Source organism: Plutella xylostella, chromosome 15, assembly GCF_932276165.1.
Source record: "Plutella xylostella chromosome 15, ilPluXylo3.1, whole genome shotgun sequence".
NCBI classification, from domain to species: domain Eukaryota; kingdom Metazoa; phylum Arthropoda; class Insecta; order Lepidoptera; family Plutellidae; genus Plutella; species Plutella xylostella.
This window is the reverse complement of record NC_063995.1, coordinates 6,390,855-6,409,411: the sequence shown is the minus strand read 5'-3', so window position 1 is coordinate 6,409,411 and position 18,557 is coordinate 6,390,855. Positions and strand designations below refer to the sequence as shown.

Genomic DNA, 18,557 nt, shown 5'->3' with positions numbered 1-18,557 from the left:
TGTCAAAAACTAAATGTTATCTGTGAAATAAGTTGCGTGCCATGAAAATATGGATTTCCTTCCTCAAAATAATAACGGCCTCTCTTTGCATTAAGCCCAGAGAAGTATTATGTTCCTTGATTTAAGCCACATTTAAGCCCATTTTTGATTGGACAGCGCTTACGATTTACGTATATGAAACTGAAACTCATGAATGTTCGTCGTTTGTTCCTTTATGTTTATGACGCAGTGTATACCCAGAATAATAACAACCTTCATATTTCATTTTCATCAACAATATTCCATTTTCTGCTCTGTCTCTCACGTCACTGTCGCAGTGTCGCGTCAGTCACACAGATTATTATCCAACCCAAAAATTCCCGTATTTCCTCATGTTTATTTACGTTTTTACTTAAAATTTACGCATTTTTGTCGTAGAATCTAACATAAAACAATAAACAAAACTGTAAAGCATTAAAATTTTCAGTCTATTCTATTAAATTGAGTGATATAATGAAGTAATAACAGTTATACATCCCGCATTTCTCAGGTATGTTCTTAGTTGCATCATAATAAAATCATAAACCACTACGTTTTTTACCTCCTGAATGGGTAGTCCGTACACTTCTATCTGTTTGTTAGATGGCAATCATTAGTACTAAGTAATATTAGTTGGCGGGTACTTAAGAACCAAACACCAACACTACTTAGAACGTTCTATAAAATCACAATGTAAACTAATTGACATTATAGCTGAAGATCATGTGAAAATTTGTGTGCTATCTGAGAGAACTTGCAAGAAAACTTGTATTTGTGTGGCAACCAAATAAATGTATTTGTTTCCATTTGCTTAGTACTCATTAAACCATAATTATATTGTTTTATGTTATTGACACAGTTCCCTATTGCTAGGATGGTGACTAAACAATGTTGTGTTGAAAATTGTTATTCATGTTCAACAAGAGAGGAAGATGTTGGTGTTACATTCCACAAGTTTCCCAAAGATGAGGGTTTGAGAGAGCTGTGGGTGGAAGTGACGAGGGTCACTGGTGGCACAGACTGCGGTGTCTATGTCTGCTCCAGACATTTTTGTAAAAGTGACTTTCAGTCATACAAGGATAGCAAATATATTCTTCAGTCAGGTATCTCCAATATTTGGATGAAGTTTGCTCATAAAATTTGCATTAAAAAACATTAATTTTGCAATTTTTGTTTCTTTTGTTCATACATGCAAATTCATAATTTATCAGCTTTATTTAGTTATTTTGTATAGTTGTCATGTACAGTGTGGTACAACTGAAGAATTATTGTTCAAAAGGTCTGCTTGGAACAAGAAATCTCAGTAATTGAATATTAATTTATATTTTGTGGTTGCTTTGTAGATTTGTTCTTGAAATAAATGTTGTATTTGTGGTATTTTTCAATGGGTATTTGTGGTAGATAGGCAGGTTGTCTTCATGCTTATTTGTGTGTAGGTAGAAACTGCATGTTATGTATTAAGACACAGTTAATAATAAAGTCATAGACAGAGCACAGTAAGACTATAATATGGGTGCCAGACCGCTGATGTATTATTTACAGACCTGATCTCCTACTGATAGAGCTATGGAGTCATAGTTAGTAAACTATGTACATAAGTTTATGTGGATTTATGACTTGTTGAGCAACATGTTGCTGTGTGATTTTCACATAAGTACACAGACCCTTTATTTGGTTGTGGTGTTGTGGTGCTGTAATCTTGATTAATGTTAGAACTAGCAATAGATAATTTGTGCCTCCCTAGGGATAAGTGAATGATGAAGATTTAAATATATATATATGTATATATATATATTTACTTAACAAACTAACTCATACTTATGATGTTAAAAGAGTGTTATAGGATTCATTGTAGTCCTACATTCCAAAAAACTTAGAAATTATTATCTTGAAAGATTTTCCAGATTTTTTTTAACAAAATTCATTAGTGATATAAAATGGAAATAATTTTATTTAATTGACTGACAACTCCTGTTCCAGGTGCGGTACCTTCAATATTTCCTTGGGCATTACATTTGCCTGTAGTCAGCTCTAACATGGAAGTTGATGAGGAGGTTGGAGGAGGCAATCCTCCCCCTCCTCAAGATATCCCTGATGCTGATGAAGGCAAGGACATCTATTTGGACAACTCCAAACCAACTGAAGGAGAAAACATTGAGGCAATTAAAAAATTCATTGAAGAGCAAGAGAAAGAAATACTCGAGCTGCAAGCAGAAGTTAAACCTAGCACATCTAAAATGTCTGAACAGGAATCAGAATTAAATGAAAGCTTTGATCTTGATGCAAGTAAATATAATGAAAAAGAAGCAGTGCTTAGCCTAAACAAAGACATGACTATGGACAGTGTTGAAGAAACAGCTATGGTGGCATCTGACGTTATGAACATTATACTCAGTGAATCTGAGGCAAAGTTGGCTAAAAAGAATCTTGGTCAAAAGTCTCCCAAGGCAGGAAATAGCTCCAGTGAAAAAGGTATGTTCACAAAAATTATTAAACCTGAAATAAAATTGCACATAAGTACATTTTCTTTACTCATTGCACAGTTCCAAAGTGCATTTAACTGATTCCAAAAAGCGGTTTAAGTTATACATCACAACAGTGAGGAAGGTTAAATTACGACTGAATGGTGCACTGTATGTATCTGGAAAAAAATTGAGATATTTATGTTCACACCTCAAAATACTCAATATAAACGTTACGTACGTTAAATACGTTAATAATGTTTTACCTAAAGGTGGAAACTTGTTAAACCTATGTTATCTTTAGTTTATTTTTATTATATTTACTTAGTTAAGTTTTCCTAAAAAAATAAAATAAAATAAAAATAAAAAAATAAAATAAGTACCTAACCTGTAAAAACTAGCCCATCATCCACAAACAAAACTTACCTAACTTAAATAAGCCAATGCATATTCCAGTAAACAGTGGCAGCATGGCGTTGTCAGTGGGGTCTCGAGTGGAGGCGAAGGACTTCAGTGAGCTGTGGTACCCCGCGCACATTGCTGAAGTAGACTATGACGAGATGGAAGTGCTGGTCCATTATGACAATATCGCCAATAAGTAAGTTTTTGAGACCTTAATTCTATGAGTGTCTTTTTTGGTGACGTGTATTTTAAAACCCGGTGTTTTAAAATCCACGTCGCCAGCCGGCCGGTACGAGATATCACACATCACAACACATCAAATATTTTGAACCCTGGTCCTTCGGCACAGCAGTTGGTAACGAAATAGATATGTGTAGATGATATACCTATCACTTTTGAATACCTACTATACATCATATAATTTGGTTTATTAGGTTTCGATTTACCATAAGTTTCCCATAACCTAGGGGTTCCCGTGGTACATCCTATAACCATAGCCTTTGTTGCTCTGGGATCAGCATCGGCCCGTAACATTAAAGGAAGAAAGGTACTAGTCTATGATGTACTTTGGTCCGTAACAGTAGTAATGTAATGTACATTGTATAGGTACTGCTCAGCAATATGTAGCAAGTAATACCCATAACATTACGTATATTGAAATATGTATTTTTCGGGTTTGTTCAAGTGTTTATACATCTCAAAAAATAACAACCTTTTTACTCATACTTAATGTAGTTATTGTTCCGAGATATTTGTTCCCAGATTAGCAACCCGCATTTTGTTTATTATCTTTTACACATTGTTTGTTGGTTGCCATGGTTACCGCGTGATGCCATTATAGTTTTCATTTGTTTGTAAACGAAATCACAAATTGTGAAGACAGCATAAGTACCTATATTTTCATTAAAAATAATTTATCCGAAACTACTAGAATGAGTAGAATATCCATGGATAGGAAATGTAAAAAGAAGTAAGTACCGTCATTTCTCCTATATACACTAACTTTTAGTGCACTCATAATTTGGAACTCGCATAATAATTATGGCGTCGATAATTTCCAGGCACGACGAATGGATAAACGTGAGCAGTCCCCGGCTGCGTCCGTTCGAGAGCGGCAGGGTTGCTCCGGCGCCGGCGGCGGGCGCTGCGGGGAACCCTGTCACAGTGAAAGAGGAGCCCAAAGTGGAGGAGAGAGCTAAAGCGACGACATTTGCTGTGGGCGACCGCTGCCTCGCGCGCTGGCGGGATAACAGGCGATTCATGGCCACTGTTCATGCTGAGCTGGAGAATGGTATGTTAGCCGTTTGTATGTATTTAGTTCTAAGATTTATAACACTCGTAGATAAATAAGCCATATGATGAACGGCATTGTATAACTGAGAATAGGAAAGAGTATTGACAGGGCTATGATTAATGTAAGATAGCGGTAATAGGCTGGCTGAGGAACGCCAAGGGCAGATTGTTGCGGCGCTCCTTGGGATAGCCCTAAAACCAGCAGTAGGCTAATACATGCCAATAAATATCAGCCTATAACCTTATAACAAAATGTTTATTCTAACCTACAGGCAAATACGAAGTAGTATTCGACGACGGTGTCCACTGGACGTGCGGCATCTCCCGGCTGTCCAAGATGCGGGAAGCCCCGGGCACCCTGCACGTGGACACAGGCGGGGCCGCGTCCCCCGCCGCCCCTTCCCCCGACCCCGCCGCCGCCCCCACCCCGCCCTACCACACGCATCTCTTCGACCCCGCCCGAGATTACCTAGGCTCTAAAAGCGAGCGTCGTGAAAGGAAACGGAAGTTGAATATTAAAGAGATATTCAATATTGGACAGAAGAAGAAGAAGGTGGAAGGGCAGGAGAAACCGCAGAGGAAGAGGGCGGTTGTTAAGAAGAAGGTTGCGGCGGTGGCCGTGCCGCTGGTGGTCAAGACTGAAGTGAAGACTGAGTTGCCTGGTGAGTACAAATACATATAGTTCATGACGTATAGGTACATGCTTCATGCTCTTGTTAAAATCTATCCAGTGTACCTACCTATGTTCTTATTGTTAAAATAGGTATGAGAAGAAAGCATCCTAGCGATAGTATTTATTTTGGATGGCTGTACTTTGGGCTCATTTATTTAACCTTAACCTTACGATTTTTACGATTATTTTTTAATTAATTTTATTCACAGATGCAGTGGCAGCAATCATTGGCACAGTCCAACCGGAAGCTGAGCCACTCGATGCTGTGAAACCTAAAGCAGAGAAGCCGGAAGTAGCGGCGCCGGAAGCTGTGGCGCCCGGACCGGAAGTGAGCGAGCACACGCTGGAGGTGACGGTCGTTGACCCCAACGCCGTGGATGATAACACTGAAGATGACGACACAATGGAGGGTGTGAAATTAGAAATTAAAGTAAGTTTATTACCAGTAGGATTAGCAGTGGTCGAAATAGTTTTGTAGTTATTTAAACGAAGGTCCTCAACAAAGAAACCTCTGAATATTAATAAATAACAGAAAGTTAAGTGCAGAATTTATTACGATAAAGTTAGTCATGGCTGCCAGGTTAACAACCACTATTTTATATATTCAATTTCCTTCTTAATCATTTCATTTCCGCTTACACAGGAAGAATTGATAGAAGCCATTAAAACCGAAGAATTTGAAGAAGAACCAGGACCCAGCATATCCGATGACGTGATGGAGAACATCAGCAGGACCATCACCAAGCTAGAGGACGACCTCGTGAAGGTGTCCAGTCCCAAGCGGGAGAGGAGCGAGGGAGGCGGAGAGAGAGAGAAGAAGAAGAGTGCGAAGAAGTCGAAGCTGCGACTCAAACATGAGATTAAGGTGAAGGAGGAGGTGCAAAAGGTAACGTACTTGTAAATTGTGATATGAAAGTTTGATAAGCTCAGAATGATATTCAAGTTTGATAAGTTAAGAACAAATCATTTATTTACATTTACATGACACCGCTACCACAAAAAGATCGTGCAACCGTCGTAAGAACTACAAACCTTTGTAAATAAAGCATGTATTTTTTTTTATGAATAAGTTTAAATAACCGAAAGTAAACACAAAATTTATCCAGCCCGTTTCACAAAAAGAAACAGAATGAATAGAAAAGAACAATACACACTTTTTTTATTTTCACACATCTTTTTTCAAGGCTACTTTCAACGATTTCATGTTTTTTTAAACTTTAAAGGTGAAGTCCGAACTCGAAACAATGAAGTCCGAACTAGAACAGATCAAGAAGCGAGCCAGCCTCTCCTTACTCAAGGGAGACAAGAAGAGGGCCCCGGAGGAGCTCGCGGCGCCGGCGCCGGGCGAGTGGTGCTGCAAGTGGGTCAACGGGCAGCCGGTGGGGGCTGTCAGCGAGCTGGACGGTGATGACGGGAAGGGGGGATTGCCGAGGCGGTCTGTGCAGGTGAGTAGGTCGAATAGTCGGATTATTACTCTATGGCCCTTAAGCAGCAGGGTATTGTGTGGCAAATGTGCCAGTGAATGTTCATTAGCCAACGTTAGTTATAAACGGCGCGGCGAAATTGTGCCCTGGGCATTCTGCGCACTTAGCATATAGTAAATATAAAACTGTGATGCCGCGCACGTCTGGTGAACTACTGTTCTAAAACTTGTAGATTCGGAAAAATCTACTTCTGACAGTTCAACAATGCCAATGGTATGAAATAAACGAAATTGTTTGTTTTGTTTTTAAAACATTTATTCATCTAAAACTTATTCTATTACAAGAAATATAATTCTGTTATATAAATATTAGAAGTATCATTATAAATATGTGATAAATCCATTTATAAACTTACAGGTGGAGGACACCAGGCTGCCGGAGGGCTGGACGAAGCACATGGTGCGCCGCAGCCTCGGCAGCTCCGCCGGCAAGTGGGACGTCGTGCTCGTCAAGTAAGGAAATATATTTGAACTCTTGTGGTAAAAGTAAATTATTATTTACATGCTTTGGGTCATCTTTTCTCGTTCGACAAATATTCTTAACCGAATGGCCCACTTAAAAAAACAAAAATATTAAATACCTTCTATGGTGTATTATCAGCCATCCATCATCGTTATTCTTCCAGCCCAGACAACAAGCGCCTCCACACCAAAACGGACATGGTGAAATACCTGGAGACTATAAACGACCCTAATCTGAAGCCATACGAGGCCGCTCTGTTGGACTTCGGCATGCACCGCAAGCTGGCCAAACGCCTCGGCTGGGACACCACGGAGCCCGAGCCCACGTCATCGCCCCCCCACGCGACTGTTAGTCACTCCTCCCCGATTATACCCAGCAGGAAAATGAGTCTCAAGAGGAAGGTGGAAAAGATGCAGAAGTTTGCCAAGAAGAAGAAGCGCGCGCAGGCTATTGCGTATAGGGTGAGTTGATTAACATGTTTGATGCATTGTTATAAGGTTTTAGGGTACTTACAGATATCTGCGATGCATGCGTTGCAGTTTACCCTTAGCTATCAGATGTTGTGGCGGCCACATACACTCCGGTCTATCGCAGATGTCTGCCTGTGCAGGAATACCGGACCGAGTGTGGGGATATAACTGTGCTTTTTTTAGACCTGCTCAGGCGAGCGGAGTAAAATTGAAAATAAATTCTCTCTGGTTAACCCTTCCGGCGTCCGAAGTCCCCCACACACATTGCCACAAACGGCGGCATACCTTTCTTACCGTATTTATGTAAGTTACGTACTTACATTTACATTTTTTATTTTAGCAAACGCTAGCGGCGATGGCGGCCAATGTCTGCAAGACGGCAGAAGCTTACGAAGTGCCGCCTTTGGAGGACGGATACGGTGAGTTTAATATACATACAATACAATAAATAATACAATACATATCGCTAAAACAAATACACTTTATTAAACTTAAAATTTTCTCTCTGGTTCCCAGTATATGTTGGCTCGCTAAAAGTGCAGATTATTGAGAATCTGCTCCGATGCCCCGCCGAAGGTTGCTTCAAGAACTTCCGTAACAACACGCTGATCAAAATGCACATCAAACACTACCACCGAGAGCTGCGTAAAGAACTGGGGGCCACGCCCAAGGTGTCCGACCTAGCGTCGTCCAGGGCTGAAGTGGAAGTCGAACCTCCTAGGATGAGATTCGAACCGGAACTCAAAGTACCAAAGCTAAAGATAAGCAAGAAACGTTTGGAGGAAGTGCACGTAGAACCTGTAGAGACAGTCGCTGAACTACCGCCAGAGGAGATTGTGACCACCCCGCCCGTCAGCCTCGAGCCAGAAACGCCGAAAATATTAGACTCGCCCAAACTAAGAAACGCACTCGTATCCAAAGTCATCAAGCGGCCCCGAGTCTTATTACCAGTTAAAAAGAGCGAAGACCTCTTCCCTGACATGGAAAGCGTTGAGCCAATCAAAGAGCCGGAACGTGATTTGAAATTGGAGCTGGATCCTGTAGTCGCAATACAGACGGAGCCAGTCGAGGGGTTAGACTTTGAATCTGAAATCTCGTCGTACACAGTTTCCAAAGTCCCTGGGGCTGGTGGTACAGACCGCCGCAAGAAGGGTGAGAAGAAGAAGAAGACTTTCGCCTCTATAGCCAAGGCTAAGTCTAGCGAGGAGGAAGAATGGTGCGCTAATTCTGACGTGGAGACGCGGCTGAGCTTCCCTCGCTCTGGGTCGCCAGACTCCAAGTTCTTCGACAAGTCGCTAGGCACGCCGCAGCCGCAGTCGTCAGAGTCTACTGAGGATAAGGGGCAGCACTTGTACATGTATAATGAAGGTATGTAGGGGTATGGATTTTTATATTGATTATTGATAATAATATGAGGTGATGGTGTGGTCGCGCTAATTGAGCGCTCATCACAGCAGTATATGAATGTTTGCTGCTGACGATGATGATCATAATATGTCCAGCACTAGCAAAGTTTTGTACCATTTTTGAAGTATTTAACCTCTTCTTTATATGACCCACAATCTGGCTACAACGACGACGGCAGTCCATAGACCACTGCTTACATATTTCAACATTTCTTCTACGACAACACTGATAATTGATTTCCTGTTCCTATTCCAGCGGGCGAGAGGATCCGCATCGTGCACATGAAGCGCGAGGAGATCATCAACTGCCACTGCGGGTTCCGCGAGGAGGACGGGCTCATGATCCAGTGCGAGCTGTGTCTGTGCTGGCAGCACGCGCTCTGCCATAATATACAGAAGGAGGCCGAGGTATATACTCCTGATACGACATATATGTGACGGCCGCCATTTTTATTTTTGTGTCTGCTCGTGTTATGGATAAAATATTTCAAAATTATGCGTGACGTGTGCAAACTGTGCACGCTTTTCCAACGTCACGTCACGATACGGCATGCTGTCTTTATGTAAAAAATACAGCATTTATGACTCATTATCACAGACAGGGTGGTCGCGTCCCCTAGCTAATGACCTGCTTCTATTTATCTCCATATCTGTTGTATTATTGTGTCATTATAACACAGTGTACCTAATCAGCCAGGGTCCTTCATCTACCAACCTCAGGTCACCAATTTACCCTTCTACCACCCGCAGGTGCCAGAGAAGTACACCTGCAGCATCTGCCTGAACCCGCGGCGCGGGCGGCGCTCGCAGCGCTTCCTGCACGATCAGGACCGCCTGTATGAAGGCCTGCTGCCCGGCGCCCGGCCCTGTGAGACGCTGAAGAGGTCCCACGAGCTGTCCGGGAATCTACTGAGGATTGAAGACGCTCTGCACGCGCTTAAAGTCAAATATCATGTGGCTACGTGAGTATGAGTTGACGACTTTTTCATAGTGTCGGTCATATACACTAGAGCTGGGCAGAAAGGATTGGTCGACTCTTATCTGAGTTAGTCAGTGACTTCCCGGAGTGCGACATATAGGACCTGCAGAAGGATTTGTTAATCGAGGAAGCTTAGTTAGTTATGGCGTAAGCTGATGAGGTCAAAAAGATTTTGCCACTGTCTGGTTATATTTACTGCCCTGCCATTTAAAAGATTTCAGTTACAAGTTTATGCTAATATATAATTTTTTAATCATTTCTAACCAGTCACCTCTCTTAACCCACAGCAAAAAAGACCACCCAAAGCTGTACCTCTGGGCAAAAGACTGGGAGAACGAGCTGAACGTGTCTGCGGACCGGCTGACCACGGAGTACGTGGACCTCGGCATGATGATCAGCGCGCTCGGCAAGGAGAACCTGCCCGTGAAGAGCGATGATGTCGCCGCGTTGCCGCTCGGAGCCATGGCCACGCCGTCTAGCGAGGATCCTGATAGTGAGAGGTAAGGGGTGTTGGCGCTGTAACATGGCCAAAATTTGGGCCAGCATCGGTGCTTATTGCATTTATGTAATAATGATTATGGGTAGATTCGGAACGCGTGTTTGCGATAATGAATAGCAGCCGAGTGGCGATGTAATGCATGTGGTTTTGACACATTCCAGCCGCATCTCACCACCCCTCCAAGAGGACCTAAAAAGTCTTCTATGCTATTTTTCAAGCTATGTTGATGCAGTGTTCCAAGCATAACATTTTTAATGTATCTCATTATAGCATATTTTTTTGATTCTATTAAATCATCCGATTTTATGTAGTAAAATTTCTTACACCTTCCAGATACACTCCGCGCGACGCGTGCCACCTGGGCTCGGCGCTGCTGGGCGCGCTGCTGGGCTCGCCCGGCGCCGCGCTCGACCTGCCCGCCGCCGCCGAGCCACGACCCAGCTCCGGTAATAGACATAGACACATCGATTAGTTACTAACAAAATATAAAATACAAAACAACATCATGTACAGTGACATGGAGAATTACAATAATTGTGGTGTGTATTATGTCAGTAAAATGGCTCTGACTCAAAATTTATACAGCGCTGGTAATTTTGCCAGAACCAGCGAGTTGAGGTAATACACCCCTGCACCATACAATACTGCCGCAAGCACCAGGTACACTCCCCGCGACGCGTGTCATCTGGGGCGCGATTCATATCTCAACCGAAATATTTGTAAAACGATACGAACGTAACAGGGATCACATTTTCTGATTCTGAAAGGCGCCAAGCGGTATATTAAAAGTGTCTTCGCCACATCAAGGCATATTATTTCTACTGTAAGAAAAACCTCCTCATTCCTAACATCTCTCTCTCTTTCTCTTCCAGAAGCGGAGGTCCGCACGAGCGTGGCGGCGCCGCAGCCCGAGGCCGCCATCGAGAACAGCGCGTGCCGCGAGCGCCTGCTGCGCCACATCCAGCGCTGCCAGGCGCTCATCGACGCCCGCCTCGACTCCATAGAGGCGCAGGTCGCAGGTATTAAAGACTGCTAGTATGATGAGTGCTTAGAGTAGCGTTGACAATACAACGTGTTGACACCAGTGGCCGCTACACGGGTTCATTATCGACGTCGATAAACTAGTTTAATGCCCGTTACATTAACCACAGCGCCGTATTTATGGCAAATCGTGATAAAGTGACGTTTATTTCAGTAGATAACGAACCCGTGAAGCGGGGAGACTGCTGCATGGCATCTTTATCTGATCTACGCAAATAAATCGCGATTTGCGTTAAATACAGCTATTTGTTTGGTGGGAAGTGCATTCTACAAGTTTATCTACATAAAAAGAGGCCGTGCAGCGGGGACGAGGCCATAAGGCTTCAGCCGGCCTGTTTCAGATCCCCACCGCCCAGAAAACCTTGAAGACCAGACGCACTATACTCATGATCAGTTTCCGTGCAGAATGGTTGAGGAAACTGCATCTCCTTAAGCTCTTCCCTCCCCTATCCCCTCTTTACATAGTAAACCTGTTGTCCGCAGAGTTGGAATCGCAAGACCCGTCGTTCGAGGACGACGAGACGGCGGACTACTTCCCGCGCACCAAGCAGACCATACAGATGATGCTGCGCGACCTTGACTCCATGGAGGAGCTCGGCGTCATCACGTAGACATGGATATCGGAATGTGGAGAACCTTAATAAGGTGTTGAACAGGGTTATCAGGAGATTGACAAGCCAAGTCTGCATTGTTCTATGGCATGCTTTTTGACATCAACCTAGTAAAACCGCCTGTGTTTAACTATAGAGGATTGTATAATTAGCATTTGGTTCTCGATAGCATTTAGAATAAGCACATACAGTGGTTGGGTCCCGGACCAGTGGAGCCATCATCTTGCATCTACTTTTAACGAATGTTTAGGATTGTACAGTGTACATTGATGGTGGTTAATTTTGATCACATTAGTCCTGTGTTTTATACTACTCCAGTGATGTTTATGTATTTATTTACAAGGGATATGTATTTTGATTTATAGCTGAACACAAAAGAGTAGAGATTAATGTTTTGGAACTAAACAGATTTAAACCTGGCAATAAAAAAAAACTTGTGATTTGTGGTCTGTTTCTATGGTTTGAATGTCAAACTCGCCCAGTTCCTGTATAAACAAATCGAATTTTGCTTAATTTTGGAGTTTTGTGGATTGTTGAGTTTGTTCACGAGGTGAAAATGAATAAAACCATTCGCAGCGAAGCTAGACAGATGATTTACACCGTTTACCTACGATGTTTGGCGGAGAATGAGGCTGGAGAAGTATAAGTCAATATATACGATGTTTATGAAAGAGCAGCGTTTTATATTGGTGAGTAGTTACTTAATTTCTAACCATTAACATACATTGCTTATATTTCTTGTAAAAAAGTACTATTTTGATGTAATAGAATACCTTTCAATGTGTATTTGTTATTCTTATAGAGGTTAGAAAATACTAGTGTCAAACGTTACATGACATCAGGGTCTGGATGCTAATGTTGTTAAAACATCAGGTCTAGATACTTTTTTACTTACCCCCGACTTTGTTGCAGGAAAATCGGTAAACAAACACAGTTTTAGAAGAATTGCCGGGGCACATTTGAACTTTTTCCTGAGCATGAAAAACTGTAATAAAATATCGCTGTGTGATACTATCACTTTTCTCCTATAGTAATTACATAATGGGATAACCAACACGTGTTTCAGTGCAAAAAAACATGATGAAATACACAATGAAATAAAAGTTACAGTTGATTTGATTTAATGAAATTCATTCAAGACTGCCCCCCTCTCCCCTTCTAATTTCTTCTCTTAACATAAACCTCCCCAAAAAGTGGCATTTTATAATTAGTAAATATTTGAAACATTTCTCCTTTTGATTTTTTCTGCTAAAGTATCGTGATACTTTTGTCCGTTTTCTATACTATAATAGTGTGGCCACTTTCTTAGATTGCCACGCCCTCAATTATTCTCTACTCTTTTATGTTCAGCTATACCTATTTTATAAGTGTCAGTTATGAAAGAATGCAAGTCATTGGAAAAGTATTAGTAAGTACCTAATAATAAAATTGAAATAACACCAAATACTTTTTTAGAGTTTTATTTATTACCTTAAAATACCAATGGAAATAGAAATACAAAAGACACTTTTTCAATCTTCATAGAACTTGGGCAGTTGATCACCGAGGATCACGGATCTCTCCACACCAGCCTCGGTGATGACTCCGAGACGGACCACTCCTCCTGAAGAACCATCTCGGAGCATGGCCAGCGTCAGGGTGTTGGTCACAAACTTCATGGCCTCGGCCTTGCTCATCTTGGGCTTGAAGTTAGCATCAACGTAACCATAGACATATGAGGACCCTGAACCTCCAATAGAGACTTGTTGGCGTTGCACCATGCCTCCAATAGGGACTGAGTAGATTTGACCTGAAATGTTGAATTAGAACATTAATTTGTGTAAAATAGGATAGGGAAACTGTTTAGAACAAGAGTAAGAGCCTTATATGTTAGTAGCAGGTTGCTAGGATTATTATGTAGGCAACATAACATAACAAATAATACTATGTTTAGTTTAACCCAGAACTAACTTTGTTACTCATTGTGCATGTAATTAGTTATTTGTTGTATCACTTCTTTCACGAGTACACATTTATTATTATTAAAATCTTTATTGCACAAAGTAAATTTGTACAAAGGCAAACTTAATGCTAGCAGCATTTTCTACCAGTTAACCTTTGGTGATGTTGAAAAAGTGATTGGTAGTGCTTACGATATATTTCTAAAAGGTGTCCATCATTACCTCCTTTGTGCTTGTCCCAGCCGGCGACCAGGATGCCGGCCATGAGGGAGTCACGGTAGTTGTAGCAGAGCTCTCGGAAGATGGCCGCCGCGGACTCCACTAGTGGGGCCTCTCCAAGCTCCATCTTGTGGAAGTCTGGAATTATCAAATATTGTTCTTATTTCTTAGAATAAAATAATAATGAAATAAATATTACAAAAATCAAGAAAAGCATGGGATTCTTCATGGGAGCGTTTCTTTCCTTGTTGACCATTCCCACATTTGTGAATCTGCATTAATGATAAGTATCATCACATAGTAAGATTTACATAAACAAAAGATTTTACTCACTCAAATGGTAAGTAACAATATCGGCGATAGCCTGTGTGTCGGCGGCCGAGCCGGAGCGGCAGCAGTAGATGTGTTCTGTGATCCGGGTGAGTTTGTCGGTGACCCGGTTAGCGATGTACACGCCGGTGGTGGTCCGGGAGTCGGCCCCGATCACGACGCCGCCGTCGAACTCGCACGCCATGATCGACGTGCCGGTGCTGTGCGGCGCGTTCATCCACGACGTCGACGGGTCGGAGTACGCGTTCACCACTGATGCGGCCATGGTATTGCTGCAAAAGACGACGATGATTGGGTAAAATTACTGAGGCTAGGTTAGATTTCGTAGTTTACTGTTATGTGAATTGAATATGCGGAAGAGGGAGGGCGGCGTTGAAAGTTCTAGATTATTATTAGAGGTTTATAACAAGTCGGTACTTACATTTTAATGAATAAAACTGAAATAAACTTGCAAGTTGCAACAAACAATTTCTGAAAGTCACTCTGATCAACTGTCACTTTTTGACACTTCGTTTGACTTATGCTGTCATCTGTCAGTTTCTGTAATAGTCTGTGTTATTCGTTACAATTTATTTTTACTCTGTGTTGATAATTATAAAAGTGCGCTTAATTGCCGCTAGATGGCATTATTTATGAGACATATATTAGGTATGGGTTTAGCGTATATTGCTATAGAATTTGTAACTATTCAGACTGGATCATGGTAATGGCTCGTTGACACAGTGCGAGCTGCTGCCTGGCCAGTAGACAGCTACTCGGTTTGTGTACTCGTACGCCAGTAGCTCGGCTCGCCTTTGCTGTCTACACGACACCCAGTGCGAGTCGAGTCGCGGCGTAGTACACAAAAAAGCACGGGTTCTACTCATAACTGTCCAGCTGGCACTGGCGAGCTACTGCCGAACGCGTCCAAACGATGCGAGCGACGGCCGAGCCTCTGTCATGGCGAGTTGCTGCCGGGCGAGCAGGCGAGTGAAAACAAAAAATGTTGAAGTAACTCGGATGCGAGCTACTGACCAACTCGCACGTACGAGTTACTCGTAAGTTACGTCCAAACAGTGCGAGTTACTGCAGTGCAGCTACTTGGAAGGCTGACTCGTACGCTAGCTCGCACTGTGTAAACTAGCCATAAGAATGTATTTCCACGGGAAATCCTTTTCTAACAAGGCGAAGAACGGTCGTAAGTCTGTACAATAAATTGGTTTGTAGGCTGCATGATAGTATTAAACATTCAATAATCTCACAAACGGGACGAACGGTTAGGCAGTTTAGGCAAATAGGCACTGATAGAATGATCATCATCCTTATTTTAGACACCGATCTCACAAAGCGACACATCACAATACTTTCGAATATCACCCAATCTCTACTGATCATGGCCAACCACTAACCGGCGTTCTTCTTCTTTTTATGTACTTAGGTGAAAAAGAGAAGAGGTAGGTACTTACTTACAGTAAAACTATAAAGTCCTGAAAACGGAAGTGGATTCTAACTACTAATTGTTAAAGACCGTATTTAATCTTTTTATTACATGGTATTTTATTTTTTAAAATGTAGGTATGTAAAATGTTAGCAAATAACTGACAATGATAAAAAATCGAACTCTTTATTGTCAGGACTTTATAGTTCGGCTGTACCTACTACTAACGCTATGGTTTGCCACCGTGGCGAAAATATTTTCCAGAGAAATTTAATATGCGTTATTCGCCCCCCTTTCGAGAAGAAGGGATTTTAAACTTAAGTAATTTTATCTGAAAAGTAAAAACGTAACCATAAGAACAAACACCTAAAAGATAAATAGAAACTGCGATGTCACTCTGGTATCGCGTGGGTGTCCTCCACTCATTAGCACCCTTTGTCCGTCGTAGAAAAAAAGAACAGATTCGCCCGTTCGCTACCCGCCGTTTTACCAAAATTTTGTTTATTCAAAAGTTATAAAAGGTATCCGCGTGAACTGGAATAGTTTTTTTGATAAATCACTTTTTTATTTGACACAAAGTCTATTGAAAAGGAATATCGAATTTGTATTTATTCATGAACTTTGCGATTCGCCACTGTGCTTCAGACGGAACTGCACGCGTCTTTGTGAAAAATACGCAGATTCAATGATCTTGATAGTAGATCAAATCAGAGTTTATGGATTAGAGTCATAGGCTCTCCGTTTGGTGGTTAGGTAAGACTTTAGGATTAATTTAGGCCATAACATGAACCTAGCGATTGATTTCATCAATGTGTAGTGTAGAGCATACGTAAACAGGCTTATCCATTAAAATTTCGACTAAGTTGTATTTCAACCATTCTTCAAGAATCTATATTAAGAATCTGAATATTAAGGATGAAGAAAATAATGATGTGAATCGTGATAGAGGTGGGTGGTGCTGTTTATTCAGCAAGACATGAGCCGCTTTAACAACTCAAATTTCCCAACTAACCACGTTCCAATCCAACTACATACAAGTACCAACACTGCTTGAATCACTACACAAGCATGATAAGTAGGCGTATTATTACTGGCTACGAACTGCGAGCTATGGAAGTGGCTGTCAATCCAGCTTGAATAATGACGCGTGCGGTGGCGACATTTTGTTGTTATTTATTTTATTCGCGACTCCCCCGCGACCTAGACAATAGCCAGATGTTGGCATTTTTTTCCGATTACAATGTATTTTAAGTTTGATAGCTCGATGGATCTCTTTTGTGAACGAGATGGCGATTTCCGTTAAACTGGTCATAGGTTGGGAAGCCCTGGCTTTTGTTGCCACGTCGGGCGAAACAGTTGAAAATTATAACTAGGTACCTACTTAAAAGTAACTCATAAAATATTGAAATTTGAAAATTTTAAAGCGTGTGTAGCGTAGAAATTAGTTTATCAGGTAAATTTCATTGGACCTAAATATATTATTAACTTTCTAGATGACAGAAACTGAAGAAACGTGAGTAGTACTTAAGTTAATTACTACTTACCCTAAATCTTGGCGTATTACCACAAAAAAGTATAAATACTTATCGTTTAACGAATGGCATGTGACAGCGCGCAACATAAGTTGAACACTGTAAGCTTTTGTGGTAAGGCCTTGGTAGCTATCTCGCCGATAAAAGTCCGACGAGCTAATCTATAAAATCTATCTTGCCTTCTAGTGGCAGTCAGCATGTACTTGCTCATGCATAAGGTATATTTGTAGGTCTAATGGCTTCGGGAAGGTCCCTGATCAAATTCGACCATCGCTATACTTACGTCACAGACTAATATACTTAAATAGTTTATGCTTAGGTACGTCCAGCGCACCCTGGGCAGTGACTGGCTTTCACTCGGTGAGTGGTGACGGTGACAATCCCTAATCCAGCTTTGAAGTGTTTGTCACCCAAGAAGGAGCAAGAAACAGCATCTATGTAAATTGGTACCACAAGCTGTTTTTACCCGACTGCCAAAGGAGGAGGGTAATGTTTTTCGATTGTATGTTTTTAAGAAATCATAATCTGATCTAACTAGTCAAACGCACTTATTACTTACCATCTCTACACTTGTATACCTACATAGTTAGGTACGTACTGCTGAAACGAACATTCAAAGGCTATTAGTCCCCGTCACCCTCTCAAAGCCGCACACAAGACGACGTCGAATCAAAAGATTTTTTCTTCCTTCCTCAAAGCAAAAAGTACTTCCTATTATAAATATAAATTTGATACGATATTTTATAGAGCGGCTTTGTAAGCACGCGACGGCCGACCCTTGGCGCGTGCAAGAAATATATTTTTATATTCTTTTCATATATTATTTAGGTGTGTAGGTTTTTTCCCCCTGCGGGTCGCCGGTGGGGTGGGGACGCGTGGGGGAAGTCGGTCGGCCCCTAAAAAGTTATGTATTTTTTCTCCTCTTTTTTCCCATCGAAGTGGACGTGATGAAATGGCGCTAGTATTGATCCGGAGCCTGGTGGGTGCTCGCTACATGCTACTTGGGCCTCTTAGACTTCCGACAAAACTGATTTTCTTTTTGTGTCGCTCGGCGAGTTGGATTGGAGTTTCGTGTCTTTGAATGAGGTTCCGTTTTGGATGGTTAGCCGTTGGTAGGGAAGGTTAATCGACGCTAAAATGTAGCACTTTGAATCATCATCACTTTAAGAGATATATGTAGAATAAAGTTCATTTATTTACAAATAAATTTCTGTACAAGTAGGTAGGATAAGGTACCTAACTATAGAGTTATACATACCTACATACATATTCCTTACAACTCTATCTTATGTTTTTGGATTTAGTGCTATAGTGCTTTG

At 41.6% G+C, this 18,557-nt stretch overlaps 2 protein-coding genes across 3 annotated transcripts; one reads left to right on the top strand and one right to left on the bottom strand.

The window, feature by feature from the left end:
- Positions 1–319: 319 nt before the first annotated feature.
- Positions 320–12,240, top strand: LOC105390449 (PHD finger protein 20). 2 transcript variants are annotated; one of them, XM_048625871.1, is made up of 19 exons: positions 320–529; positions 892–1,121; positions 1,999–2,490; positions 2,937–3,078; positions 3,944–4,173; positions 4,448–4,837; positions 5,058–5,278; positions 5,492–5,734; positions 6,072–6,293; positions 6,690–6,784; positions 6,958–7,255; positions 7,605–7,683; positions 7,781–8,632; positions 8,927–9,078; positions 9,421–9,632; positions 9,937–10,149; positions 10,482–10,594; positions 11,021–11,167; positions 11,673–12,240. In XM_048625871.1, exons 2-19 carry the CDS (start codon positions 893–895, stop codon positions 11,798–11,800), a joined length of 4,458 nt encoding a protein of 1,485 aa, XP_048481828.1. In that variant the 5' UTR covers positions 320–529; position 892; the 3' UTR covers positions 11,801–12,240. The 2 variants fall into 2 exon arrangements, with proteins under 2 accessions (XP_048481828.1, XP_048481829.1); XM_048625872.1 differs by lacking the exon at positions 892–1,121.
- A 1,004-nt stretch (positions 12,241–13,244) lies between these two features.
- On the bottom strand, positions 13,245–14,825 carry LOC105390438 (proteasome subunit beta type-6). Its single transcript, XM_011561743.3, has 4 exons — positions 14,711–14,825; positions 14,293–14,561; positions 13,963–14,097; positions 13,245–13,589 (listed from the first exon to the last, which is right to left on the bottom strand). The coding sequence occupies exons 2-4, from the start codon at positions 14,552–14,554 to the stop codon at positions 13,312–13,314; spliced, it is 675 nt and encodes a 224-aa protein (XP_011560045.1). The 5' UTR covers positions 14,555–14,561; positions 14,711–14,825; the 3' UTR covers positions 13,245–13,311.
- Between the last annotated feature and the right edge of the window lie 3,732 nt (positions 14,826–18,557).

What these genes read in the sequence shown, in the direction of transcription:
- LOC105390449 (XM_048625871.1), top strand. Translation starts at nt 893, where the DNA reads ATGGTGACTAAACAATGTTGTGTTGAAAATTGTTATTCATGTTCAACA. An exon ending in CAAATATATTCTTCAGTCAG is followed by an intron (nt 1,122 to 1,998) that starts GTATCTCCAATA and finishes CTCCTGTTCCAG; the next exon opens with GTGCGGTACCTTCAATATTT. An exon ending in AAATAGCTCCAGTGAAAAAG is followed by an intron (nt 2,491 to 2,936) that starts GTATGTTCACAA and finishes TGCATATTCCAG; the next exon opens with TAAACAGTGGCAGCATGGCG.
- LOC105390438 (XM_011561743.3), bottom strand. Translation starts at nt 14,554, where the DNA reads ATGGCCGCATCAGTGGTGAACGCGTACTCCGACCCGTCGACGTCGTGG. An exon ending in TATTGTTACTTACCATTTGA is followed by an intron (nt 14,098 to 14,292) that starts GTGAGTAAAATC and finishes TGATAATTCCAG; the next exon opens with ACTTCCACAAGATGGAGCTT. An exon ending in CTGGGACAAGCACAAAGGAG is followed by an intron (nt 13,590 to 13,962) that starts GTAATGATGGAC and finishes TCAACATTTCAG; the next exon opens with GTCAAATCTACTCAGTCCCT.